The sequence below is a fragment of the Sinohyriopsis cumingii genome, chromosome 12, assembly GCF_028554795.1.
Source record: "Sinohyriopsis cumingii isolate HCF-2022 chromosome 12, ASM2855479v2, whole genome shotgun sequence".
Classification (NCBI taxonomy): Eukaryota; Metazoa; Mollusca; class Bivalvia; order Unionida; family Unionidae; genus Sinohyriopsis; species Sinohyriopsis cumingii.
In genome coordinates, this window is record NC_142972.1 from 114,392,133 (window position 1) to 114,416,586 (window position 24,454).

A 24,454-nucleotide genomic window follows, 5' to 3' on the forward strand; every position below is an offset into this window, starting at 1 on the left:
ATTACTTCATACATGACTGACTTCTATATATATCTTTAAGTTCAAATAATGTATTACTTCATACATGACTGACTTCTATATATATCTTTAAGTTCAAATAATGTATTACTTCATACATGACTGACTTCTATATATCTATCTTTAAGTTCAAATAATGTATTACTTCATACATGACTGACTTCTATATCTATCTTTAAGTTCAAATAATGTATTACTTCATACATGACTGACTTCTATATCTATCTTTAAGTTCAAATAATGTATTACTTCATACATGACTGACTTCTATATCTATCTTTAAGTTCAAATAATGCATTACTTTGTACATGACTAACTTGAAATGACCAACATTAAAAATAGTGTCTAAATTTTATTAACAATTTTGCTTTACCTTCACTGGTCTCTTGGGGAGTTGCATCAATAGCTTGCCAGCCTCCATAGCCATCTGGCAGATCTGGTCTAGCCATCCACACATCATTCCACACATGGAAATTCCTGACATACATAAATTCTTTAATCACACAAATGTATCGAACTGGCTTTCCACCTAGCATATGAATGCAAAAATCTTTCTGATTGGTTACAAATTTATATTTAAGGCAGTAAAATGTATAACAAACTAATGAAAACACAGATGACAACATGATTTCCTAATGACAAAGAAAGAATGACATTAAAATTGTAAAGAATTTTGTACACAATACAAAAAATGTGTCAGGATGGAATTCAGCATATGTATAGGCATTGCATATGCATGGGATGGCATCATAAAGTACAAAAAAATGAGAACAAAAACAAAAATTAAAATTATTAATGTACATAAAATATTCATACTTTTCATTTTAATTTAATCTTATTTTCAAGATTATCAAACAGTTACATTTATAGAAATAAAGATATCCTTCAGAAACTTGAAATGTTGTTTGATTTTTTGATTCCGTATGTCTGTATCTGATTGGACAAAATGGCTGATCATTAAAAAGAAATGCGATGCCTCATATTCATAAATACCCCAGTCTGTGTTTATTCCTGATCAAGTTCTTAGATACTAACTCAGAAATAATCATTTTGTCCATCATATTCCTTCCAACAAGTATACAAGTGAGAGTCACATGTGTACTCAAACTGGGCAAGATCTGGCTAGGATTTCAATAAGGAAAAATTACACTACTGTATGAGATCTGACTAGGATATCAATAATGGAAAAATGATGCTATTGTGTGAGATCTGGCTAGGATTTCAATAATGAAAATGATGATATTGTGGTGAGATCTGGCTGGGATTTCAATAATGGAAAATTATACTACTGTGTGGGATCTGGCTAGGATTTCAATAATGGAACATGACACTACTGTATGAGATCTGACTAGGATATCAGTAATGGAAAAATGATGCTATTGTGTGAGATCTGGCTCAGATTTCAATTATGGGAAATGACATCACTGTATGAGATCTCACCGAGACTTCAATCATGGAAAATGATACTGCTGTATGAGATCTGGCTGGGATGTCAATCATGGAAAATTGTGTACTCAAACTGGGCAAGATCTGGCTAGGATTTTAATGAGGAAAAATTACACTACTGTATGAGATCTGGATGGATAGATGAAAGTTTGTGTGACAGAATGAGAGACAAATGGATGGATAGATGAAAGGTTGTGTGACAGACTGAAATACAAATGGGTGGATAGATGAAAGGTTGTCTGATAGACTGAGAGACAAATGGATGGATAGAGGAAAAGGTGTGTGACCAACTGAAGGACAAATTGAGTAATGAATAAAAAGACATAAAAATACTGGACATGAGATATTTTATATAATGGAGTTGAGGGATTATCATGAAGTATTATCAGGGTCATGATAATTAGACAAATTTTATATTTATCATTTATGTCATACTACAATGTCCATTCCATGCAGTGCAAATAGACTATTGTGATAAATTGTGTCCTCTGTCCATAGTAAATCTGTGTCCTTAATTTTAAAAAAAGTACATGAATTTATCATCTTGCCTGTGATGATGTTGCTGTTTCCTTTGTAACTCTGAACATTTTAGTTACCCATTTCCTCTGCTGACATGTGATAAACCTGATAACACCGCATGTATGGAAACAGAAGATAAAGCCACTTCATGCTAGTTTTAACCATATACCTCAAAATACACTGTGACCTTGAACTTTAACAAACAGATCTATCATCATCAATAATGCATTATGTTCACTGGTGAATCTGGTTGGATGTCCATTGTCTATCCACAGACACATGATACACGTTTTTTTCTAACATAAATTCATATAATCCAACCACAATGTCCTTGACCTTTTGACTTTCATACCAGTAGCTTATATTCAATCGTAAACATCTGTACATTGTCTGATAAAAATTCATCCTAATTAATTGTTGCAATAATAGACATAAAAATGCTAGATCCAAAATCTTAACCATTTACCACCCACCAAAACTTAAACAATTGCTTCTTGTCACCTTGATCTTCAATCTCCTTGGCCATCAGTTTCTAAGGATACTCCTTTCTTCCTGATACATTTGTGAGCAAAGTATGGTACTCATCCACTGATGAAAACAGGAGATATTAAAAAACAAATTAAAACCAAAAGTTGACGCCAGCTACATTGTCACAAGTGATACAAAAAGAGACTGATATAATACTTTCATGGAGGTTTTTAATCGTAACTTTTTGAACATGCATCCTATATTTGTCATCAGATCTATATATACCTGTAGTAAAAGGCAACATTTAACAGTCCCTTTTTAAAGAAATATTTTTAAAATTATTTTCAAACCTCTTTATGAACACCACCTGCCAATAAAGGGCATTTTTGTGGTCCGATGAATGAGTGTCCTTTACAGACAAGTTAATTATTTTTGTACCAGATAGAATCACTGCTCATGTGATCCAAGGTTTCCATGTCCTTGTTTATGTAGACATCTATAGAAACGCTACCATCTGAGTCATGAGCTGATGAAAAGTTGGTCACGCTTCTGGCAGGTATTCCCAGAGTCCGACACACTGGAATGCAAAAGAAGGTGCTTGGTTTGACCTTTATACAGAACTACGAAGATATTTCTCTCTTTTCTATACACTTTCTGTGACCATGCAAGGCAAAGTTTCTATTGTTAGCTTTTCTAGACATAATTTCTGTGACCATTAACCACAACGTTTCAATTGTTAGCTTATCTAGACATACTTTCTGTGACATTCAAGACAACAAATCTATTGTAGGATTATTTAGACATACTTTCTGTGACCATTCAAGACAACATTTCTATTGTATTATTATTTAGACATACTTTCTGTGACCTTTCAAGACAAAGATTCTATTGTTAGCTTAACTAGACATACTTTCTGTGACCATGCAAGACAACATTTTTGTTATATGTTTATCATGACAGACTTTATGTGACCATTCAAGACAACATTTCAATTGTTAGCTTATCTAGACATACTTTCTGTGACCATTCAAGACAACATTTCTATTGTAGGATTATCTACACATACCTTCTGTAACCATTTAAGACAACATTTCTATTGTAGGATTATCTGCACGTACTTTCTGTACCCATTTAAGACAACATTTCTATTGTAGGCTTAAAATAATATCATTAAGCATTCTTTTTTAAAAGGATGCTGATGAAGGAGACAGGAGATGTGTCTCAGTATCTCAATCAACCAATGAAACTGTCAATGTTTTTGCAAAACATAACATCATCTCATCGTCACAATGACATACTACACCACCCCATCCCATCAACCAATCAAATCACTTTCCAAATATTGAGAGAGCCTCATTCTGGTGTTACAAGAAAAGATTTTTTACCAGACCATCATATCGCAAAGATTTCAAGGAGTCATGCTTATAGTCTAGCTGATCAAGGCTTTTTTATAATTTAGAACAAAACTGAATGACCTTGGGTCATCAGTTGGTGCTTAATGGCAGATCAGGATGACCATTGATCTTCATTTGGTGTTTAATGCAATGGCAGATCTAGATGACCATTGATCTTCATTTGGTGTTTAATGCAATGGCAGATCTAGATGACCATTGGTCTTCATTTGGTGTTTTATGCAATGGCAGATGTAGGTCTAGACTTTTTTAAGTTGGATAAATGTGGTATTTTATCCAGGCAAAGAGAATTGAAAGCATTTATGTATCTGAGATGCAAATAAGCACCCTCTACTAATTTCATGCATGTATCCCTTACATGAAAGATAAATACATGTATCCTTTACATGTAGTATAAATACATGTATCATTTACATGGAGTGCAAACAAAGGTATCCTTTACATGAAATATAAATACAGGTATCCTTTATATGAAGTATAAATAGATGTATCCTTTATATGAAGTATAAAAATATGTATCCTTTACATGAAATATAAATACATGTATCATATACATGAAGTATAAATACATGTATCCTTTACATGAAGAATAAATACATGTATCCTTTATATGAAGTATAAAAACATGTATCCTATATGAAGTATAAATACATGTATCATTTATATGCAATATAAATACATGTATCCTTTACATGAAGAATAAATACATGTATCCTTTATATGAAGTATAAAAACATGTATCCTTTATATGAAGTATAAATACATGTATCATTTATATGCAGTATAAATACATGTATCATTTACATGGAGTACAAACAAAGGTATCCTTTACATGAAATATAAATACATGTATCCTTTATATGAAGTATAAATAGATGTATCCTTTATATGAAGTATAAAAACATGTATCCTTTATATGAAGTATAAATACATGTATCATTTACATGTAGTATAAATACATGTATCATATTCATGGAGTTTAAACAAAGGTATCCTTTACATGACATATACATACATGTATCCTTTATATGAAGTATAAATAGATGTATCCTTTATATGAAGTATAAAAACATGTATCCTTTATATGAAGTATAAAAACATGTATCCTTTATATGAAGTATAAATACATGTATACTTTACATGAAGAATAAATTGTATCTTTTACATGAATTATAAATACATGTATCCTTTACATGAAGTATAAATACATGTATCATTTACATGCAGTATAAAACATGTATCCTTTACATGAAGTATAAAACATGTATCCTTTACATGAAGTATAAATACATGTATCCTTTACATGAAGTATAAATACATGTATCATATACATGAAGTATAAATACAGTTTGACCTCACTTTAACACAGTTATTGGGGTCCATCGGTCCTGACCATTTTATAGACTGAACCGTATTATAACCAACCAAGTCAGCTGAAGAAAATGCATTTACCTAAATGATGGTGGGTGGAGAAGATTAATAAAAGTGGGCACAAAAATGCATGTTTTTGATTAAATGAAGATAAACTAGTCTAAAATACACTTATACATTGACAACTTATGTTTGTGTAGTACAATCTATAATTGTGCAAGGAGATTGGAATGCCAAGATAGGTGAGGATGCTTGCATGAACTAGAAAGGAACATGTGGGCACTGCTGCAATGCACAGATGAATGAGAGAGGACTGAGGCTCCTGGAATTTGCTAGTTATAATGACCTTATGCTGGCAAACACCTTCGGCCAACACAAAGTATCCAGAAGACTGACATGGCACAGCCCAAGCAGAGACCATCACAGTCAGATCGACTACATCATGGTGAAGAGGCACATACAGTCAAGTGTAAACATTGCCAAGACTAGAAGCTTTCCCAGAGCGGACATAGGAAGTGACCATGATCTGGTGATGATGACCTTCAGGCTACATCTAAAGAAGGTCAAGAAAGAGAGCCACACAAAAATAAAATTTGATCTCAAGAAATTAAAGGATCCCAAAGTAGCAAAGGCCTTCTGGGCAATGATTGGTGGGAAATTTGCACCGCTCACCATCCTCGATGCTGACAATACTGACATGAACAAGTTGATCACCAACTTCAATACAGCAATGACTGAAACAGCCAGCGAGATCCTTGGTAGACATCACCCAGTCAAGAACCTCTGGGTCACAGCTGAGGTCCTGAACTTATGTGACAAGAAGAAGGAACTGAAGAAGAAAAAGAACAATACAGAAGAGGCAGAGCAGGTGGGAAGTCAAGAAAAGCATGAATAAAGCAAAAGAGAATTGGACAGAAGAACAGTCCAACGACACTGAGGGAAACTTGTAAAGGAACAACAGCAGGAAAGCATACCAACTGGTCCAAGTTCTAAAAGCACAAAACAGCAGCAGGTTACCTCCTTACAGGACAAAGCTGGAAACTAACTCACAGAAGAAAAAGATATTCTGGAAAAATGGACAGAGTACTGCACAGAACTTTACAAACACTTAGCCACAATAGATCCAGAGGTACTGAACATCCCTCCAGCAACTAACAACAACACCCACTCTATCCTACATGAAGAAGTAGAAGGTGCAGTGAGATCACTGAAAAAGAGGAAGTCAGCAAGAGTGGACAACATCCCAGCAGAACTAATCCAAGCTGGGGGAGAAGCAATGATTAGCACTCTCACAAACATCTGCAACAAGATCTGGCAAACAGGAGTATGGCCATCGCCATGGACCCAATCAATCATCACCACCTTCCCCAAGAAAAGCAACTTGCAACGGTGTCAAAACCACTGTACAATCAGTCTTATAAGCAATCCAAGTAAAATCATGTTAAGGATACTGCTGAATAGACTAAAGCCACAGGCTGAAAAGATCATTGCTGAGGAGCAGGCGTGGTTCAGAGCAGGGCGCAGCACAACAGAGCAGATCTTCAACCTCAAAATATTGTATGAGAAGTACCTCCAACACCTGCCAGATCTGTACCACGTCTTCATGGATTTCAAGAAGGCATTTGACAGGGTAGGGCATATAGCCTTGTGGGTGACCATGAGACTGTACAACATCAATACCAACCTCATCACAGTAATAGAGCACCTCTAAGACAAGGCCACCAGTGCAGTATAATTCAACAGCAGCATAGGGGACTGGTTCAGAACAACAGTCGGAGTCAGAAAAGGCTGTCTGCTCTCTCACACACTATTCAACATCTTCCTGCAGAGAATCATGGCAGATGTGCTTGAAAAGCATGAAGGGGTGGTCAGCATTGGAGGCAGAACATTCACCAACTTATGTTTTGCTAACGACATTGATGGACTAACAGCAAATGAGCAAGAATTAACTAGCTTAGTAGAGAGCCTCAACAAAACCTCTGCAGCCTATGGCATGGAAATCAGTGCAGAGAAGACCAAAATGATGACCAACAACATCAAGGGCAACAGCGTTGACATCAGGGTCCAAGGTACGAAGCTATAAACAGTCCACAGCTTCAAGTATTTGGGGGCAACTGTAACAAATGAAGGATTGAAGCCTGAAGTAACTCTAAGATTGCACAGACAACAGCAGCGCTGACAAAACTGAAGCCCATCTGGAACGACAAGAACATCACACTAAGTTCAAAGGTCAGACTGATACACTCACCTGATACACTCACTGGTGATCTCCATATTTCTCTACACCTGCGAATCATGGACCGTAACAGCTGACTTTTAGAAAAAAGGATACAGGCCACAGAGATGAGATGTTTCCAAAAGATCCTCAGTGTCACATACAAAAACCATGTCACCAATGAAGAAATACAGCAAAGGATAAGACAAGCCATTAGGCCTCATGATGACCACCTGATCACAGTGAAAAAACATAAACTGCAGTGGTATGGGCATGTCTCATGATCATCAGGAATTGCAAAGACAATCCTGCAAGGCACTGTACAAGGAAAAAGAAAGAGATGCAGGCAAATAAAAAAGTAGGGAGATAACATTCTAGAGTGGACAGGCTTGACATTGAGTGACTCACTGAGAAAGATGGAAAATGGAGAGGAATGGAGGAAGCTGGTTGTTTGGTCTTGTATGGTGCCCTAATGGTCTGCCAAAAAACAGGACTGATGATGATGATGATGATGACAATGATGACAATCTATAATCCGATAAGTACTCTACATGTATATAAAAAAATACATGAATTTTAATATAGATCACATTATAAAATTCATGACTCAGTCACATCCCATTAGAAAACACAAATAAAATATATCTAAAAAATGGAAGTCTTCATTTGATCTATATTCCATTGCCACTAACAAGTTACTATGATCTTGTCTCAAGTAGCACATTGCTAGAGTTTTACATGCTGTACTGAAATTGGGCTATATTTTGGTCAGCTGGAGACAGATATGATCTTCAGATGAAGATAAACAAACTCATTAACAAAAGATTGAATTTAGTGAACTGAAACTGCAAATGATTTCAAAATATGGTTTACATACATTACCTCAGTTAAGGGATCAAATGAAAAAGCAGTCTTATGTATATTTCGTTTGGATTATTTGTTGTCTTTTCTTAATGATTATATGTTATATACATTTGTGTTTTGTACTTGACTTTGTCCAAACTCAAGGTCATGGTGCACCTGACCCATAACATTTATTTTGTAAACAACATAAAATATAGATAATATTTTTCTATGAGTGTGGATTAAATATTCAGATCATTATTAATGATAAACATATTTATTGTCTAGATTCTTTACTTAGAAACTTTTTGAATGGAAAATTCCATTAAGTGACAGAGTATTTTCAGAAAATGGTAATTGCAACTTAGGTCAAGTAGAGGGGTTGTTGTGTTCAGTTTTTCATTTGGATGGATTTGTTTATTTAAATTATTAATCACTGGAATTTACAAAGTGCTCAAAAATATTCTTGGATTAGAACATTAATTTGGAATTATAGTGAATTCTGACAAGAACATTTTGGATTATATCATTGTGATATGCCAAAACACTCTTAGCACATTACCACACTCCAGGCCACTGGCACATTAGCAGATTGGAGACAACAGGCACATCAACACATTCAATATCAGAATTTATTTGGAATACCACAGGAATTCAATTGGAACTTCAAACATTTGGACATGTGATAGAACTTTTAGGATTATTTGGGATTTTAATTCACATTTCTGTAAGTTCTTTTTAAGTTTTCACTTTGTGTTCTTTGGAAACAAGTTTACTGAATTTTGCAAAATGTGTTGGTTTTCACTCTTTTCTGTTATTTAGTTGAAGACCATAGAGTTGTAACAGCATTTTCATTCAGAGTTTTGTGATTTTGAAAATTTTAATTGTTATAGTTTAGAAAAACAATTACAATTTTCTTATGGGTTTCATGAATGGTATTTGCAAAGTTGATGTTGTAGAGCCAGAGGCCTCGGTTTCAGGTTCTAAAACTTCAAAGCAGTAAAAATAACCACCTCCAAAAATGGTTATGATAATTACTATAATATACAGTGCATACATAAAACTCTTTCTGTTACCAGTAGTTACAAGTCCAGAGAAGACCCAGCACTGCCCAAACTTGACAGGGCATTTAGTTTTGTAAAACTCCTCCAATATGGCCACACTGCCTGCCCAGTCTAGTGGTGATGTGCCTCCAGTGTAGTTGCCTGACCAATTTCCAGCCAAAACACCTGAATCATCAGGGGAGTTCACCTGAAATGGTAAATATTTTCAGGACTAGTTATCTATGGAATTCTGGAAACACTGAATTGGTATTAATACATGTATCACTCAGATACAGAACTATTCTATGCAAAGATATTCAAATTATACATTTCAAGACACATATCAAGGATTTGGTGACAGAAGGTTGTTAAGTGCATTCAGAGTTAGAAGGTTGTAATACTTTAAAATTAGTTTTTAACATCACAGGCAATTTAGATTGTTTCTTTTGTTAACATTTTCAAGGTTTCATCCCTCTTCAACCAATATACCATTACTGACCTTTGTTCAGGTGAATAATCCATTTTTGCAAACCAGTAAACCTCATATTGACTGATGCAAAGAGGATGACAAAATAATGAGCTGAATGGTTCTTTTGTCAAGAATAATCCTGATGTTACGAAGTCTCAAGTATTCTTAATACTCTCTGGCACTATAAGGCCTTGAGGTTAGGAAGCCTGATGTGTTCTTAATACCATCTGGTACTGTAAGGCCTTGAGGTTAGGAAGCCTGATGTGTTCATAATACTCTCTGGCACTAGAAGGCCTCTGAGAGATGATAAATCTTGACTAAATACAGGCCTCTCAGTCATGATAATGTTTGACTAAATACAGGCCTCTGAGTGATGATAATGTTGACTAAATACAGGTCTCTGAGTGATGATAAATCTTGACTAAATACAGGCCTCTCAGTCATCATCAAGCTTGACTAAATACAGACCTCTCAGTAAAAAATTGTTTTGGGCTAAAACATTCAGCCATTAAAAGGCTTGACTAAATACAGGTTTCTCAGTCATTAAAAAACTTGACTAAATACAGGCTTCTCAGTCATTAAAAAGCTTGACTAAATACAGGCTTCTCAGTCATTAAAAAGCTTGACTAAACATTTAGAGTAATAGATGTTATTCCAGCTTTTGAATCATACTCAACATGTAAAATTTCACCTTCTGATTAGTAAGAATTTTTGGGTAAAGTTTGAAGTCAAGCAAAGTTTTATGCCAGATGAAGTCAGATCCTGAACCCTCCATCATATAACTTTACTCAGCTCCAAATGTTTAACTCAAACATATGCTCATCAATAAAAATGCAACATTCTTCAATTTCAAGTAGTGGTTATTGATTTTTGTATTAATAACTAACTATAGGTAAATAGTATATCAAGATCCTTGATGTACAATTGGATAATACCTTGCTGTGGAATGATCATATCTAGATACTCGGTGTACAAGTGAATAATAGCTTACTGTGGAATGATCATATCTAGATACTTTGTGCACAAGTGGATAATACCATAATGTAGAATGATCATATCTAGATCCTTGGTGTACAAGTGGATAATACCTTGCTGTGGAATGATCATATCTAGATACTTGGTGTACAAGTGGATAATAGCTTACTGTGGAATAATCATATCTAGATACTTGGTGTACAATTGGATAATACCTTGCTGTGGAATGATCATATCTAGATACTTGGTGTACAAGTGGATAATAGCTTACTGTCGAATGATCATATCTAGATCCTTGGTGTACAAGTGGATAATAGCTTACTGTCGAATGATCGTATAAAGATCCTTGGTGTACAAGTGGATACTAGCTTACTGTGGAATGATCGTATAAAGATCATTGGTGTACAAGTGGATACTAGCTTACTGTGGAATGATCGTATAAAGATCCTTGGTGTACAAGTGGATACTAGCTTACTGTGGAATGATTGTATAAAGATCCTTGGTGTACAAGTGGATAATAGCTTACTGTCGAATGATCGTATAGAGATCCTTGGTGTACAAGTGGATACTAGCTTACTGTGGAATGATCGTATAAAGATCCTTGGTGTACAAGTGGATACTAGCTTACTGTGGAATGATCGTATAATGATCATTGGTGTACAAGTGGATACTAGCTTACTGTGGAATGATCGTATAAAGATCCTTGGTGTACAAGTGGATACTAGCTTACTGTGGAATGATTGTATAAAGATCCTTGGTGTACAAGTGGATACTAGCTTACTGTGGAATGATCGTATAAAGATCCTTGGTGTACAAGTGGATACTAGCTTACTGTGGAATGATTGTATAAAGATCATTGGTGTACAAGTGGATACTAGCTTACTGTGGAATGATTGTATAAAGATCCTTGGTGTACAAGTAGATAATAGCATATTGTGGAATGATCACATAATTAAAAAAAGTTAAATCATACCTTTGGTTACTTAAGAAAAGTAGAAATAGCATTCCTTTTGAAACATCAAATTATGTTGTACAAAAGTAGGGAAATAATTTTATAGTGCCAAAATACAAAATAAGATATATAAAATAGCTAGCAAATTAGCTCATGAGTTTCTACTTTATCTTTTTAATCAACCAGAGCTGGGCAGTACATGTACTCATAATCTGAGGTCCTCTCTTTCAAATTACTACAAACTGCTGTTACAGACACAGGTATTATATATTAATTTATAATACAGTTTCATTTAAGTCATTTGGGTTTATGACATTTTTATTTTTATTCTTTAAATTCAGTGGCTGGCTTGTTTCATAGTTAAAGTACATTTACAATGCATGTAAAATTTCATTCATAAATTGAGGTCAATTGCCAAAGTCATGTCAACAACTATTTCAGTCAAAGTAAGCCATGCATTAGTTTGAATGGAGGTCACAAAAGCATCATGTGATCCTAGAAGTATGTTTGTCATGCACAACCTAGGTGTTGACTGGCTCAATAATTACAGAAGGTTAGAACATAACTGTTATTTCAAAATATAATGAATAAAATGTTCAAGTACACATAGAGACAATAGAAGAGAGTTAAAGCACACACAGAGACTATAGAAGATAGTTAAAGCACACACAGAGACTACAGAAGAGAGTTGAAGCATACATAGAGACTATAGAAGTGAGTCAAAGCACACATAGAGACTACAGAAGAGAGTTAAAGTACACATAGAGACTATAGAAGAGAGTTAAAGCACACATAGAGACTATAGAAGAGAGTTAAAGCACACATATAGACTACAGAAGAGAGTTAAAGCACACATAGAGACTATAGAAGAGAGTTAAAGTACACACAGAGACTATAGAAGAGAGTTAAAGCACACATAGAGACTATAGAAGAGAGTTAAAGCACACACAGAGACTATAGAAGCGAGTTAAAGCACGATGTCATGATTCTTCATTTTATAGCCAGCTTTGTAAGGGAGAGAGGAGATTGTGATTTATTCATAATTTGTTTGTTGGATTAGCAGAGTGGAAAAACATTTATTCTAAAACAGACATTACCCGTCGGATTATGTGGAATTATTCAAGGACTTGACCATTTGAATAATTCTGTTGGACTATGTAAAACTTCAAGGACTTTAGTGATATTCAACTTTCATGGGATTACCTTGAGGTAGAACCTTTTGGATAATAGAACTGTTTCTTCAGAGGTGCTAGCACATAAGCACATTAGAACTTCTATTTAAATACCTTTGGATAGTTTCCAGATTAATATGAAATTGATTGTACAATTTAGTATAATATTCTAGGAATTCATACACTGTTAAGTTTTTTAAAATTCTTTCCATTTGATTGATTTTATATTTAAGGGAAATAAATGTATATTTTGGAAAATTTAATGCTTGTTGGGTTTTACCTCATCTTGTTACTTAGTTTAAGCCCCCAGTTGTAACACTGCCGAAAATGGGGAAAAAACAACATATTTATAAGAAGCTTTCAGTATCTAGGTAGACATGTCCAAGGTCTTTGACAATCTTCCACATCATCCAAACAATGAAAGCTTATAACTTTATTTAGAACTGGATCAAACTAATTGAAAACTATTTATATAGGTGAAAACAAAATGTGTTAAATTGGGAACCTCAAATAGTAACTGGGATATAGCCTCCAAAGGAGTACCACATGCAGAGGCATAGCTATGATATTTTGCGCCCGGGGACGAACTATAAAATTGGTGCCCCAGCCCCCTCCCCGTTTAATCACATTTTTGAATATTACCCTTGTTTACTTATTATAATGTAACGTTGTAAGCCTCATTTTGGCACCCCTGTACCTTGGCGCCCGGGGACATATGTACCCCCCTGCCCCCCCCAGCTACGCCTCTGACCACATGACTCAATACTAGGACTTCTCGTATTGAATATCTTGATAATCAACAATTTCTACTCAACAAAACAAACAACACTAATAAATACATTGATGACAACATCATATCTTACATTAATAAAGATTCAAATAACTTAATCATTTAATATCTGTTCTGCAAAAAGAGTGCAAGACATTGATTTTCAACCAATGGGATGCAAGCAGACCCCCAGAAATTGCAAGCCATTTTTATTGGCAAAATGTTTTTAAACATGTGTCCACTTTCACTATAGAAGATGAGGAAATACCATTTGAGGACTCTGTGAAACTCTTTGGAGTAGGACTGTGTGAAACTCTCTGGAGTAGGACTGTGTGAAACTCTTTTGAATAAATGTGAGGACTGTGTGAAACTCTTTGGAGTAGGACTGCATGAAACTCTTTTGAATAGATGTGAGAACTGTGTGAAACTCTTTGGAGTAGGACTGTGTGAAACTCTTTGGAGTAGATGTGAGGTCTGTGTGAAACTCTTTGGAGTAGATGTGAGGTCTGTGTGAAACTCTTTGAAGTAGGACTCTGTGAAACTCTTTGTAGTAGGACTGTGTGAAACTCTTTGGAGCAGATGTGAGGACTGAAACTCTTTGGAGTAGATGTTAGGACTGTGTGAAACTCTTTGGAGTATGACTGTGTGAAACTCTTTGAAGTAGATATCAATTTCAACTAAATTTTAGCAACCATATGTTTATTAATATATAAGCTACTGATCTACAATTAAATGGTTCATTAGATCAAGGTTCAGTTACTGCCCCTTATTTGGCATTTATGTAACAAAGCTACTGATCTACAAATGTCTTATCAGATCAAGGCTCAGTTACTGCCCCTTATTTGGCATTTATGTAACAAAGCTACCGATCTACAAATGCCTTATTAGATCAAGGCTCAGTTACTGCCCCTTATTTGGCATTTATGTAACAAAGCAACTGATCTACAAATGCATCATTAGGTCATGCTTCAGTTACTGCCCCTTATTTGGCATTTATGTAACAAACGTAACTCAGAAATAATACAATAAAGGTACTAACATTTATGTTTGATGATTTTACTAGCTTATGTGATTCTCTGCGAAGGAAAACAAACCTTCCTACTCTGCACCTCACTACATTAAGATATACGGCAAGTGAATTGTAAAAAACACTTCAGAAGAAAACACCTAACTACCTGAGTAATCTGTCACATTAAAAAACTGCAACAACAATCATACCAAGTGTACAGACTACATAGTATGGTTATCTCTTTCTCAAATTTGATGCCCCAAGAGCTTTGAATAACTTGCCCTATGAACTGAAGACAAACACTGATTTCAAAGAATTCAGCAAGCTTTGTTCATAAATGGTTTGAGCCTTGCTGTAAATGTGTTAGTGGTTGTTGTTGTTGTGGTAGGGTTTAACGCCATTTTTCATAACAAGATAGGCTATACATGGTGGCCAGTATAAATGGTGGAGGAAGAACCCGGGAAAACCCCGGAAAGAACCACCGACCCATGAGAAGCTACTGGCAAGTATTCTCACATACCCACATTGACCAAACCCAAGGCTTGAATCCATGCAGACAGAGGTGAGATGGCAGTGATCCGTAATGGTGTGTGCTTTAGGCCACTTGGCCATTCGGGGTCCCCCACTTAGTCACTCGGGGTCCCTTGTATATAACCCTTACCCCTATTTAGTGGTCAATTCAGCTTATGATTACAAACTTCACTGAGATACTCAGGTTAAAATCCTGAACCCATAATGCTTATTTCTATTACTCCCCTTAATTAATACCCATCATACCTATTTTAATTAATCAGCTTAGATTAATACCCATCATGCCTATATTAACTCATCACCTTAGATTAATGCTGATAACATGTTTTTAATTACTGACCTTATATTAATACCCATCATGCCTATTTTAATTCCTCACCTTAGATTAATACCTTCAATGCCTATTTTAATTCTACCTTAGATTAATACCCATCATGCCTATTTTAATTCCTCACCTTAGATTAATACCCATAATGCCTATTTTAATTACTCAAATAAGATTAATACTTTCAATGCCTACTTTAATTCCTCAGCTCCAGTTAATACCCATCATTCCTATTTTGATTCCTCACCTTAGATTAATACCCATCATGCCTATTTTAATTCCTCACCTTAGATTAATATCCATCATGTCTATTTTAATTCACCTTAGATTAATACCAATCATACCTATTTTAATTCCTCACCTTAGATTAATACCCATCATGCCTATTTTAATTCCTCACCTTCGATTAATACCCATAATACCTATTTTAATTCCTCACCTCCAGTTAATACCCATCATGCCTATTTTAATTCCTCACCTTAGATTAATACCCATCATGCCTATTTTAATTCCTCACCTTAGATTAATACCCATCATGCCCATTTTAATTCCTCACCTTAGATTAATACCCATCATGCCCATTTTAATTCCTCACCTTAGATTAATACCCATCATGCCCATTTTAATTCCTCACCTTTGATTAATACCCATCATGCCTATTTTAATTCCTCACCTTAGATTAATACCCATCATGCCTATTTTAATTCCTCACCTTAGATTAATACCCATCATGCCTATTTTAATTCCTCACCTTAGATTAATACCCATCATGCCTATTTTAATTCCTCACCTTAGATTAATACCCATCATGCCCATTTTAATTCCTCACCTTTGATTAATACCAATCATGCCTATGTTAATTCCTCACCTTAGATTAATACCCTTCATGCCTCTTCGAATTACTCACTCTAGATTAATACCCATAAAATACCCATTTCAATTACTCAACTTCAAATAATATTATTTTTAGACATCAATTTTAAATTTTAGCACCCTCATACTCCTGATGTCATATTTCTTATCCAGTGTATGCCCTTCTGTGATGTGAAATATATGCTGACAGTATTTGTGTGATGTATTACATATGTCATTTACACATGATGTGTTACATGTCATTTACACATGATATGTTACATGTGTTACATGTCTATTTATACTTCATGTGTTTCATGTCATTTACACATGATGTGTTACATACATTATTTACACTTGATGTGTTACATATGTCATTTTTGTGATGTGTTATACATGTTAAAATGCTAAACAGGTTTTAAAAAGTGATATATTACTGTCTTGCCTTTTAACAGTGGCATCACTCGGGTTGGTGTCACCCAGTGCGGTAGCTCATGGTGTCACCCCCATGGTCCTCCTTCCGTAACAGACCATACAGAATCCTTAGTAATGTCATTTTGGTGTCACCCCCTCTGATGGTGTCACCCGGTGCAGTCCGCATCCCCCTAGCAACACCACTGCTGTGCCTGCTAGTCATGTGTTTAACTATGATCGGTTATCCGCTTATGAAATCCGACTAGACCAAGCAGTGTGTGCTCTGTAAAATTTGCAATTTTTCATTTTGGTGTCACTCCTCTGAGATGGTGCCACCCGGTGCAGTCCGTACCCCATAGTGATGCCACTGCCTTTTAATCTGCTGTTATCATTGCTATTGTGTGTTTTTAATGATAAATCTGTTGTTATTATTGGCATTGTGCACGTTTTAATTATAAATCTGATGTCACAGGCATTGTGCATGTTTTAATTATAAATCTGTTATCATTGGCATTGTGCATGTTTTAATTATAAATCTGATGTCATAGGCATTGTGCATGTTTTAATTATAAATCTGTTATCATTGGCATTGTGCATGTTTTAATTATAAATCTGATGTCATAGTCATTGTGCATGTTTTAATTATAAATCTGATGTCATAGTCATTGTGCATGTTTTAATTATAAATCTGATGTCATAGTCATTGTGCATGTTTTAATTATAAATCTGATGTCATAGGCATTGTGCATGATTTTAATGGTAAATCTGCCATGTTTTCTGTGATACATTAGATATGTTGATGCAAACAGAAATATGTATACTTGCATGTTATACCATGTTGTATTGGCTTGTAATCTGCTGTTACAATTAGCAAGACAATGTTTAGATGTGTATTGTTTCATATGTATGATTATGTGATGGCAGATCAGGGTTTAGGTGTATATTGTTTCATATGTACAATTATGTGATGGCAGATCAGGGTTTAGATGTGTATTGTTTCATATGTACGATTATGTGATAGCAGATCAGGGTTTAGGCGTGTATTGTTTCATATGTACAATTATGTGATGGCAGATCAGGGTTTAGATGTGTATTGTTTCATATATACAATAATGTGATAGCAGATCAGGGTTTAGATGTGTATTGTTTCATATCTACAATAATGTGATAGCAGATCAGGGTTTAGATGTGTATTGTTTCATATCTACAATTATGTGATGGCTGATCAGGGTTTAGGTGTGTATTGTTTCATATGTACAATTATGTGATGGCAGATCAGGGTTTAGATGTGTATTGTTTCATATGTACGATTATGTGACAGCAGGTCAGTGTTTATATGTGCATTGTTTCATATGTACGATTATGTGATGCCAGATCAGGGTTTAGGTGTGTATTGTTTCATATGTACAATTATGTGATGGCAGATCAGGGTTTAGATGTGTATTGTTTCATATGTACAATTATGTGATGGCAGATCAGGGTTTAGATGTGTATTGTTACATATGTACAATTATGTGATGGCAGATCAGGGTTTAGATGTGTATTGTTTCATATGTACAATTATGTGATAGTAGATCAGATCAGGGTTTAGATGTGTATTGTTTCATATGTACAATTATGTGATGGCAGATCAGGGTTAAGACATGTATTGTTTCATAAGTACAATTATGTGATGGCAGATCAGGGTTTAGATGTGTATTGTTTCATATGTATGATTATGTGATAGCAGGTCAGTGTTTAGATGTGTATTGTTTCATATGTACGATTATGTGACAGCAGGTCAGTGTTTAGATGTGTATTGTTTCATATGTACTATTCTGTGATAGCAGATCAGGGTTTAGATGTGTATTGTTTCATATGTACAATCATGTGATGGCAGATCAGGGTTTAGATGTGTATTGTTTCATATGTACGATTATGTGATAGCAGTTCAGTGTTTAGATGTGTATTGTTTCATATGTACAATTATGTGATGGCAGATCAGGGTTTAGATGTGTATTGTTTCATATGTACAATTCTGTGATGGCTGATCAGGGTTTAGATGTGTATTGTTTCACATGTACGATTATGTGACAGCAGGTCAGTGTTTAGATGTGTATTGTTTCACATGTACAATTATGTGATGGCTGATCAGGGTTTAGATGTGTATTGTTTCATATGTACAATCATGTGATGGCTGATCAGGGTTTAGATGTGTATTGTTTCATATGTACGATTATGTGACAGCAGGTTAGTGTTTAGATGTGTATTGTTTCATATGTACAATTATGTGATAGCAGGTCAGGGTTTAGATGTGTATTGTTTCATATGTACAATTATGTGATAGCAGGTCAGTGTTTAGATGTGTATTGTTTCATATGTACAATTATGTGATGGCTGATCAGGGTTTAGATGTGTATTGTTTCATATGTACAATTATGTGATGGCTGATCAGGGTTTAGATGTGTATTTTTTCATATGTTCGATTATGTGACAGCAGGTCAGTGTTTAGATGTGTATTGTTTCATATGTACAATTATGTGATGGCTGATCAGGGTTTAGATGTGTATTGTTTCATATGCATGATTATGTTACAGCAGGTCAGGGTTTAGATGTGTATTTTTTCATATGTACGATTATGTGATGGCAGGTCAGGGTTTATGTTATCTGCAGTTGACTTATGAGTTAGTATATATGGCCATTCTTTACTCATTATAACTGGTTACCCTCTTAAAATAAAGACCATTTCTGACTTTCTGAGTGCTGATTGCCATTGTTGATGACAATTTAACAAGCAAATACTGCACTTTCACTTATAAGTTTCGATGATGATTATTTTAAGTTAAGCAATCACAAGCCAATTCCTGGCATTTTAATGTGAGTAAAATGGGATCCATACTTGACTCTGCCTTAAAAGTGGTTTAAGAATTTATCTGGGTAGACTAAAATGAATGACTTATAGAATACTTTTAAAGTACTCACACATAATACCAATTTAAAACTATATGTCGTACAGTAAATAGCTTTAGTCAGAATGGGAGGTGTGAAATTTTTTAGTGAATGATACAAAATAAAAATGAACTTAATATTGATATAAAATGCCATATCATATTTTTGTGAATTATAAAAAAGAAAAATGAAATGATTATTTGTATAAAGTGCCTTATAAAAAATGCATGATGAAATGGGTAAGTGATTATAAATTATACTCATTTATATCAATGTATTCAACAGAACTGTGAATAAATGGAAATAATATAAACCTGTGTAAAATGTGTATGCATATAATATACATATAAATTTAGGATGATAAGCGAGCTTATCTTTTTAAATAATTCTTTACATTTGTTTAGTATTTTACCATTCTAGAGACAGTTCGTGACACAGCCACTGGATTTCCTCTGGCTGTGATTCCCATCCCAGACTTGTCCAGAAGGTACAGTGCACAGTCTAGAACTATGCTGTTGAACTGAAATAAGACAAAGAAGGTACAATACACAGTCTAGAACTATGCTGTTGAACTGAAATCTACACTGTTGAACTGAAATAAGACAAAGAAGGTACAGTACACAGTCTAGAACTATGCTGTTTAACTGAAATTAGTCAAAGAAGGTACAGTACCAGTCTAGAACTATGCTGTTGAACTGAACTTAGACAAAGAAGGTACAGTGTACAGCCTAGAACTATGTTCTTGAACTTAAATTAGACAAAGAAGGTACAGTACACAGTCTAGAACTATGCTGTTGAACTGAAATTAGACAAAGAAGGTACAGTACACAGTCTAGAACTATGCTGTTGAACTGAAATTAGACAAAGAAGATACAGTTGTACAGCCTAGAACTATGCTCTTGAACTGAAATTAGACAAAGAAGGTACTTTAAATAATAACATTCTAAAGTTTTGATATCTTATTTTAAATAACACTATTCTAAAGTTTAGGTATTTTTTAAAAATAACTATTTTATTTTCATGGATGCAATCATTTTTCACATACATGAATAAGATATCAATACCTTGAAACTTGAATCTCAATGACATACCTTTCAAAAAAACAACAGAAATACAATTTTTATATTCAAAATTTGTTCCTTTCATCACTGTTTTTGTTTTCTCTATAGTTAAATCTGATGGAAATTCATGTCTGATGATTTTTTAAAAATGTCCAGTCCATTGAATGTTTTCGGAGAGTCATAACAGACTGTGCAATGTTTGATGTAAATATCACATTTGCATGTAATATTTTAACGGTGAGACATCATTTTTCCTGCAAACTGAGGCATAGGTATACATTACTAGCATGGGTTTGTGCAACTGTGCAATTTTATTAGATAACCCAAGAATGTTATTTTGAGGTATTGTGAAACTGGTTTATTACTACAATTTATAGTCATGAATAATTTACAACAATAATAGATATACATTACATATGACTCCCTCAAGACAGTTCATGGGAGTCATAACAGTAGACTGTCACTTTATAATGTGGTATATTACACACAGTATTACTGTTAGGTCACATTATAAAAGGTACATTACACACAGTATTACTGTTAGGCCACATTATAACAAGGTACATTACACACAGTATTACTGTTAGGCCACTTTATAATGTGGTACATTACACACAGTATTACTGTTAGATCATATTATAACCAGGTATGTTACACACATTATTACTGTTAGGCCACATTATCATGGGGTACATTACACACAGCATTACTGTTAGGCCACATTATAACAAGGTACATTACACACAGTATTACTGTTAGGCCACATTATAATAGGGTACATTACACATAGTAGTATTGTTCAATCACATAACAATAGGGGTTTTACTGTTTTATATATACACCCACCTGTCCAAAGAACCATGGTTTGGCTGTTGGTGATCTGTCATTCCCAGCATATATTTTCCCTGTGTCATTCAATATATACTCCTCTAGTAACTTGCTATCAGGCTGGTATACATCGTCATCTGCAGTGTATAGATTAAAAATTTACTGACTTTCACATCCAAATAGCTTTCAAATCTCCACAGTAGAAAATTAGCATTTACTGTAAGAAAAATTACATTGCTATACAAATTTAGGAAAAAATACAAAGGTCTCTTTGTGAAGATTTTGTTTTTAAAAAAATAACATTAAGGAGTATTGACACTATATACAATATATGCTAAAACAGGCTACTCACCACTAGGGCACACATTTTGGGATTCCCTAGACTAATCACCAATGGGGCACAAATACTTAGCTTCCCTAGACTGGTCACCAATAAGATGCAAATGTTTGACTTCCCTAGACTGGTCACCAATAAGGCACAAATGTTTGGCTTCCCTAGGCTGGTCACCACAGAAATATTTGGCTTCCCTAGATTGGTCACCACTAAGGCACAAATGTTTGGCTACCTAAAACTACTTTTAGACTACCATCAAAGTATGAGCAAGAGATAATATCAACATTGGAATGTGGAATGTCAGGACATTAAGACAAGCAGGGAAACTTGAGGAGCTGACCCATGAGCTGGGAAGACACCAATGGCACATCCTTAAACTGCAAGATCCATTGGAAGAATTTCAGAGAGAGATCAACAGATGAAGGACACAAGATCTGCTTTAGGGGACATGAAGACAAGCATGAGCATGGAGTTGGATTTATGATATATAAAAAACATTGTGAGTGCAGTCATGGGTTGTTGACCAGTGTCTAACGCGATGATTACTATCTGATTGAGGGCACCTCCCATCATCACGATCATAAAGGTTTATGCCCCAACATCTAACCATGATGATAAGAAAGTGGACGAATTCTACAACCAGTTTCAAACTCTCATTGAACAGACACCCAAGAAGGATATTACAATTATTCAAGGACACTGGAATGTCAAGGTAGAAGACACACAGGCAGACTGCCAAGAAGTCTGTGACACATACTGTAAAGAACAGACCACTGGGAGCAGACTCAAGCTCCTGGACATTGCCACCTACAATAACCTAGTGTTACCAAACACCCTTGACCCCCACAAACTATCTAGAAGATGGACAAGACACAATCCAGATGGAAAACATCACAACCAGACTGATTACATCTCAGTGAGAAAGCGCTTCTGGTCTAGCATTATCATTGACATGTAGCTTCTCTAGAAAGTGACCATGACTTACTGATGACAACTTTCAAATTTCATCAGAGGAAAGTCATGAAGCCAAAACAGGTTAGGACAGGAACTTGAAAACCTTAAAGATCCAAGTGTAAAACAAGCTTTGAAAAATTTCAGTTGGTGGCAAATTTACACCATTCACAATTCTGTGTGCTGTAGAAACTAAGACTCCTTGATCACCATCGTCAACAGTAATAGGAACAGTTGGCAAGATCCTTGGCAAGCTGTATAGGATAAAGAGGCAGTGGGTCACAGCAGATATCATCAACCTCTGTGATTTGAAGAGAAAACTGAGGAGGAAGCAAGGAGACCTTGAAGGAGCAGAAAAATGCAGGGAGATTAACAACAGGATTAAGAAGAGTTAGAAGAAAGCAGAGGTAAGCTGGACAGAGGACCAATATAAGAATGTCAAGAAAAGCCTGAACCAGAATAACAGCAAAACTAGTTGGTGAAAGACCTGACAACAAAAAAACAGGGAAAAGCCACCACAATTCAGGCAAGGCTGCTAACAGATTCACAGAAGATCAAGAGATTCTTAACAGATGGTTGGAATACTGTTCAGAGCTTTACAACCAGGAGACTTCTGGAGACCAAGCTGTACTTCCCACTGACCACAACAGAGGTTGAAAGAGAAAGAGAAGTCTGTTTAGGTAGACAATATACCAGCAGAACTTGTTCAAGCAAGATGAACTGCCATGATAGATGTCATCAAAACAATCTGAAACAAAATCTGGCAAAAAGGAGAATGGTCCACCCCATGGTCCCAGTCTCTGATCATCACTCTTCTTACGAAAGGGAATCTGCAGCTATGCCAGAACTGCCAAACAATCAGCCTCATCAGTCACCCAGGCCACATAATCAGCCTCATTAGTCACTCAGGCCACATAATCAGCCTCATCAGTCACCCAGGCCACATAATCAGCCTCATCAGTCACCCAGGCCACATAATCAGCCTCACCAGTCACCCAGGCCACATAATCAGCCTCATCAGTCACCCAGGCCACATAATCAGCCTCATCAGTCACCGAGGCCACATAATCAGCCTCATCAGTCACTCAGGCCACATAATCAGACTCATCAGTCACCCAGGCATGGTTATGCTTAAGATCATCCTCAACAGAACTAAACCCTAAGCACAGCACATCATTGGTGAAGAACAGGCAGGTTTGAGAGCAGGACCTAGCACTATAGAACAGATCTTCAATCTTAGAATCTTCTGTGAAAAGTATTTGCAGCATCAACAGGACCTCTATCATGTCTTTACTGACGTCAAGAAGGCTTTCAACAAGGTATGGCAGGCCACCCTGTGGGCCACCATGCAGATATACAACATAAATAATCAGCACCATATAAAAACTACATGACAAGGCAATTAGCACAGTTCAGTCCAAATGGCAACACAAGAGATCAGTTTAGAACCATACTTGGAGTTAGATGAAAGAGGTACCTTCTTTCACCCACTCTCTTCAGCATCTACCTGAAAGAGATGTCTGGTGCCTTGAAAGACCATGAGGGCAGT

At 35.4% G+C, this 24,454-nt stretch overlaps 1 protein-coding gene across 7 annotated transcripts in view; it reads right to left on the bottom strand.

The window, feature by feature from the left end:
- Positions 1-24,454, bottom strand: part of LOC149787281 (hemocyte protein-glutamine gamma-glutamyltransferase-like) — a 146,116-nt gene that overhangs the window by 43,985 nt on the left and 77,677 nt on the right. For all 7 annotated transcript variants that reach the window (XR_016425145.1, XR_016425144.1, XM_089977812.1 and 4 more), the window contains 5 exons: positions 21,639-21,757; positions 20,144-20,251; positions 9,369-9,543; positions 2,890-3,028; positions 392-495 (listed from right to left, as the gene is read on the bottom strand). Coding sequence is in view for 5 of the 7 variants with exons in the window: in XM_089977812.1 (XP_089833938.1) it covers positions 392-495; positions 2,890-3,028; positions 9,369-9,543; positions 20,144-20,251; positions 21,639-21,757 (645 nt within the window). In the remaining 2 variants the exon portion in view is untranslated. The remainder of the gene's footprint in view (positions 1-391; positions 496-2,889; positions 3,029-9,368; positions 9,544-20,143; positions 20,252-21,638; positions 21,758-24,454) is intronic.